This window comes from Aplysia californica, unplaced genomic scaffold, assembly GCF_000002075.1.
Source record: "Aplysia californica isolate F4 #8 unplaced genomic scaffold, AplCal3.0 scaffold00037, whole genome shotgun sequence".
Lineage (NCBI taxonomy): Eukaryota > Metazoa > Mollusca > Gastropoda > Aplysiida > Aplysiidae > Aplysia > Aplysia californica.
The window spans coordinates 2,091,903-2,098,217 of NW_004797307.1; the positions used below are offsets into that span (position 1 = coordinate 2,091,903).

At 39.2% G+C, this 6,315-nt stretch overlaps 1 protein-coding gene across 1 annotated transcript in view; it reads right to left on the minus strand.

Annotated features, from left to right (window-relative positions):
• LOC101851561 (SWI/SNF complex subunit SMARCC2) overlaps nucleotides 1-5,101 on the minus strand; it is a gene marked incomplete at its 3' end in the record, with an annotated part of 30,374 nt that extends 25,273 nt beyond the window's left edge. The window contains 3 exon segments of the mRNA XM_013091484.2: nucleotides 322-407; nucleotides 954-1,073; nucleotides 4,799-5,101. Coding sequence (XP_012946938.1) covers nucleotides 322-407; nucleotides 954-1,073; nucleotides 4,799-4,912 — 320 coding nt within the window.
• Nucleotides 5,102-6,315: the final 1,214 nt, after the last annotated feature.

Here is a 6,315-nt window from a genome sequence, read left to right on the forward strand (position 1 = left end):
CCAATGGACTTCTCGGAGGCTGAGACATTTACATTTACATTTACAGAAAAAACGGAAAATGACTTTTAAATATAACCTGGAACAGATCCCCATATGTGTTTCAAAAGAAACCCTTGTTCCATGTTTCAAGCTCTGCTTCTACAGCGAGACTCTATTCTTTCATAACAGATCAATTCTAGAAAAAAAAATTGCGATTAAATTACCAAAATCAAAAGTGAGTCATAAGAGTAATTGTACTTCAGAACATCTGTTGACTTTTTTTGTTGTTTACCATACTCCATGAATATCAAAATGAAAACAAAAGTCTTCAATAAAACTAACCATCCTTGTTCACTTTTGAATTTGAATACAGCTTGAAAGATCTGACAGAGGCTTGAACCTGGCTTGAAGTCCAAAAAGCATTTCATCTGAGGACAAAGAAAAAGATGATGTTTGTATTGAGCACGAAGAATGTAATAGGAATATGTTATGTTATCTTTATTCAAAAGGTGTCGGTAGTCTAGTGGTTACGCTACTGGACCCGTACTCGTGAGGTTGCCAGTCCAGGGTTTCGAGCCGCAGGCCCGGCATGTCCTTGGGAAAGGCACTTAAAACGAATTTTCCTCACTTCCCACAGGAGGGAATGGGTACCAAGCCATAGACAGCGAAAGACCTTGTCAGCATGTTTATGTTTTAGAGCGTATAAAAGGCAGCTTGCACTGTATGCTTCCCAGGAAGTTGAGATTGTTTCAGAATGTTATCTATCTGTTAGGGTAGTAATCAGATTGTAAAGCGTATAGAGCTTGCTGTTAAGCAGGAATTTGCGCTATACAAAAGCTATCGACAATTATTGAATTCCTCAACACCACTACCTCCACACCTCAATTAGGAAGGTTTCACATTAATTTCATAAGTGGATGAGAGCACTAATAATATCACATGAAACAGGATTTTTGAGAATGTTGACCACTTACCGGCAATTTGGTGAGAGCTGGATTAGAAAAATTTCTTCCAAATGCTTCTTCTTGAAACTGCAACAGCTGAACTAACAGACTTGCCAAGCTCTTGTTTGTTGGGGGATCTGCGTGTACATACTGAGAAGGAGAAATACAAAAAAGAGTTTTAAGGAAACATTGAACAGAAAAAACAAAACAAAAATCAGCACATTTCCAGAGAAAAAGGACAAAAAGAGATACACTTTTATATGTTCTGATACCCGAGTGGGAATTTGTGCCTGCCAATATTATTATTATTTCACAGCTAATACCTTCATTTCAATCCATTGCACACTGCCACATCAACTAGCATGTTACCATATAAACCAGAAAATTGGTAAATAAGTGAAAAGTCATGCATAATACTCTGTTTTACAGACACGCATATCCATTAATTTTTAAGGTGTGATATTATTATTAATGTAATGCACACTGAGCATTTTTAAGAAACGAAATGACCATTCGGAGTCCAAATAGACAAAAATTATATTCGGACTCTGAATTGAGTCTTTATATCTCCTATCTTCCTTGCCCACGAGATTAAACCAAACTTGCTACAGGAAACCTTGTGATTGGATGACCCCAGGAATGTACTGTTTCAGCTTGTTCGCATATTTGAGGCCCTGACTGGGTGCCAAAGTGACGCCAGATTTATTTACGTGTTCAGTCGCATTTTTTTTGTTTTCTCATGGATTCGGGCAGTATTTTGACATTTAGTCATTTTCAATTATTATCACATTTGTTTCTTTGCAAGCTTAATAACATGATTTTTAATGCTTGTTATCAACATTTGGACACAATGATAGTGTGTCTAAAGTGGTTTTCACCATTGACAGCTATTTTAATGAGTATGTATCTGACCCACTCTACTCCACTGGTATCTGACTCTGCTAGACTTCTGACTCAGCCAATGCTGTATCTGACACAAATTCTTGATTCTTTATTATATAACCATTGACATTACAATATTTTACGTGCCGGAAGGATGAGAAACTATGCATTTTATGCTACAATCCGGGCAACCCCCCCGTTGGACAAAAACGGGGTGATTAAACTGCAAATTCTCTTTCATCCTTGATAGGGCCTCATATTTAAATAACTCTCCAGCTTTCAGAGTGTAACAAAACGTAGAATCTAGGCCACAGGCTCCATCCACAACCAACGTTAACTCTTCCGGGGGAAGAGCTTATTACGCTGTTTTGCTCAGCTGATGAAGAAAAAGCTGTCTTAAGGACTATTTTTATCAAAATCCCACCGTCACTGTAGAGTCAACAAAAGTAAGAGAGGTTGCTTTAGGCTTTAGGTTTGTCAGCCACTCTTTTAGGGTTAGATTTAAAAACAACATTTTAAACGATTTTTTTGTGCTCCAGGGCCTGAAAACTTTCTAAAGTCCTACAGCCAGACCCGGTACGTTTACTCTACCTGATGAAAAAATAAGCTTGTTTGATTTATAATTTTGAATACCATTGCGCAGGTACAAAAAACAATTTGAGTGCAAAACATTCGGAAATTGACCTATATTATATTATCCCCTTTCGAACCCCAGGTCATTCATAACAACAAGAGCGTCTAGAAAGGTTATTCGAATGGGCGTAACTACTCGTAATGTCTTAGCTTACAAGAGGGGGTTATTCATGTGTTGGGACTAGTCGATTCGTGATGTCCCGGCCCAGGGGGCGGCCATTTTGGCAAAATCAGTCAGGGAATCTCCAGATTGGGCGCTTTTTCGCCTGTCTTGGCCCCAGGAGTAGGCTAGGGGGGGTTCAGGTGGGCCCCCCCAAAAAAATGAATTTTATCATAATTTGACGTTTTGTAGATAGGTTTGATATCTCTCGCTCGCCGAGCATCAAACATAGCCCATAACAGATCTAGATCAAGGCTCACAAAAGCAGGGTGGGAACTGCCGAAAATGCGCCCGATCTAGAGATTCCCAGACTAATTTTGCCAAAATGGCCGCCCCTGAGTCGAGACATGACAACTCGACTAGTGCCCATGTGTTTGTAACACACTCCCATACGTTTCCAGGTGAGCGCGGTACACCAACAGTACACGTTGAGTGACCCCGGCAGCCTGCCTGGAACGTCCGACGTAATCGGTTGCTGATAAGATTTGCATCTCAGCAAAGACGCAGGACTAGAGTTAATGTAGAAAATGGACGACTCATACAGTTATAATGAGTCCTGAAATAACGAGAAGTCTGAACAATTATAAAGACACTACAGTCGAACCTGTGTAAGATGGAATCGCAAGGGAGCCAGAAAAAAATTCTGTCTTAGACAGGGGAATTTAGGGGGAGATGGAGGTTGGGGGGGAGGGGGGGGGGGGGTTCAAAGGCCCAGCCGGTGGGATCAAGGATCACTTGTCTTATCGACAAGCAGTGGTCAAAGCTTCACACTTCCCAGCTGCTATCCTCTTTGATAATGACATGCGTCAGTCTTACTTATCCAATTACCACCAGCAGACCTGCCACTCTATGAAACCTCAAAATCAGGATCTCGGGGAGAAAAAATCGGGAATTGGTGAAAAAAATCGGGATCAACAGCAACTCACCAAGGTGACTGCCAAAGCTGACTTAGAATTTTTCCAGGGTGTCCGATAAATTACTTGGCCTATATGCCCCCTGAGTGTCTTTCGTTTGTTTGCGTGAGCGCGCGCGCGTGTGTGTGTGTGTGTGTGTGTGTGTGTGTGTGTTTGTGTGTGTGTGTGTTTGTGTGTGTGTGTGTGTTTGTGTGTGTGTGTGTGCGCGCGCGCGTGCGTGCGAGTCATTATTTTTGGTAAATCCTGAAGCATCACGTCAAGCACTCCTGAATGTTATTTATCCTAATTTGATGTTGGAAGAGGCTAGCCGTACTTATTCTTAATATGATGGCTAGACTGACCATTTACAAAAAATAGGCCTACTGAATTGTAAATATACATTTTTAGTGTGCAGTACCTAAAGTATTTGTATTTGAGACAAAACCAGGTTCCTTAATGACAGTGCATGTATTTTAAACCTCCTGTTTTCTAATGTAAATAGGGCCTAACCTAAGATAAGTACGGCTAGACTGTCAGTCTAGCCATACTTAATATTGATGGCTGAATTGTAAATGAAAATTTTAGTTTGCAATGCCTAAAGTATTTGTATTTCAGACAAAACCAAAAGGTGCCTTACTGACTTGCATGTATTTGAACCTGAATAATAACTAGATCTAGATCTAGATCTCATGAGACCTGTGTACTTAACAGGATTGAGTCGATTGGGCCAAACCTAGATCTAAGTACGGCTAGACTGGCAGTCTAGCCGTACTTAAGTACGGCTAGACTCTCAGTCTAGCCGTACTCACTTCGTTTGATGTTTTGCAGTTAGGTTGCATCCCGGCTCTTTGTGTAGCCTATTTCAAATAGTATTTGGTCATCAAGACTTCTGGATTTCTCTTTGGATGTAAAGAAATAGATCGTGGACTTAAACGAACTGAACTACAACAAGATCACCTTTCCAACTTAATTTGACTACAACGAACAATTCGCACCGGTCCCCTCCCTCTCGTCTCTCGTTATAACAGGATTCCACTGTAGCGAAGTGTGAGACGGGAGGGAAAGGAATAGAATACAGAAAACCCTGTTCTCAGATGTACTTGTTCTATATTATTTAGATCAACAGACTTTCAAAGAGAATGCTCCCATTCATTGTCATTGTATTGTAAACCTACTGTAACTTGTAAGAGACCCAACCAAAAAAGACCCACATTTCTAGATTAAACCGGGGCTAAACCGGTCCTATTTAAGTTTTTTTCCTTTTAAGTCTTTTAAATAGCGTTGATGCCAAAGTATAAGTTTCTCACCTTTTTGCAGTTTTTTAATAGCCATGTCCGCACAGGCTCGAACTGAGCAATTGTTTCTAACGATTCAAAATATTTTGCGTTCGGACTGCCGTCTTTCTTTCTCTGCAGCGCCATTTTGATTCAGAGCGTGGGCAGTTCAGCAGAAAATGGGGTTGCTTTTTTTTCTAGGCTAGGCCTAGGCTAGGCCTACGCCAAGGTCTTTCCCTTTGATTGACATCCGTCCACAATACCTTTGTTTTAATAAAATCGAATAAAACATTACAAATAATAAATAACATCAACTTTTTATTTTAGTAGTAGGCTAATGTTAGACAATTATTTATCCCCACTTGTCAGGCTTGTGCCAATTATTTTCGTCTTCGAGAAATTACTGTAAAACACGCAATGTTTTCATGCGGTTCAAATTTTTAGTTCTTGTCTAGGCCTACCATTGTGAAGCGCGAGGTTCTACTCCGCAAGTTGTGTGCTCGTATGAGCGTAGCCAATTTTTGTTACTTTGTACGTGAGGCCTACTCAGATTTGTTTATTTTATTTTGAGTCTCAGGGCTGAACATTTCGCAACTTATAATGATGATAATAATAATAATAAAAATAATAAATTATATTTATAGCGCTCGACACCCCGAATAAAGTACACAGGCTCTGGGCGCTTTACAATATAGTACAACAGTAACATAAAACGTTGCTCTAACCTAGGATTTCTCTGAGAAGGCCTAGGTTCTAACTAAAGAAAATTATTCCAAATATTCATCTTATTAATTAAAAACAGAAACGACTTCACCTGACATTTGAATAAATCAAAAGATTTCATCTCTCTCGAAGTACATATACTTGGTAAAGCATTCCAGATCTTGGGGCCTTGGTATTCAAATGCCCTTTCACCATTTGTTTTATGTTTCATAGATGGTAAAATAAATTTCTTTTTGTCAGCTGATGACCTTAAACTGAGAGTTGGAATGTACAGTCCTAACAGATTTGATAAATTTGATGGTGCATTATCATTCAAACATTTGTGACATAGGGTGGCCAACTTGTACACAATCCTTTTCTCAACAGGAAGCCAACGCAAAGTTCGTAAAAGAGGTTTAGCAGAGTCTCGCTTTCTTTTCCGTAAAGCTAAACATGCAGCAATGTTTTGGAGAGTTTGAAGTCTTTTAACTTTCTCCAGTGATATTCCTGATAACAAGGAGTTACAATAATCGGGTAGTTTTGATAAAATTAAGCAAGTTACTATAGTAAAGCAGTATACTTAGTATTGATCAGATGACGTATTTTACTTATTTTTCTTATTTCTAAATACATGCAGCTGATCAGATGATTTACCTCAGCCGACATTGACAAACTGGAATCAAAATAGATGCCAAGATTCTTAACTTTTCTAGAAAATACAATTTTTGCATCACCAATTGTAATGTGATCCAGACTTTGCATTGCCTGCCAGAATGACTTTTGTTTTATTATCATTTAACATCAATTTATTTTTGTTCATCCTGTTTTTCACTAAGGCAATACAATTT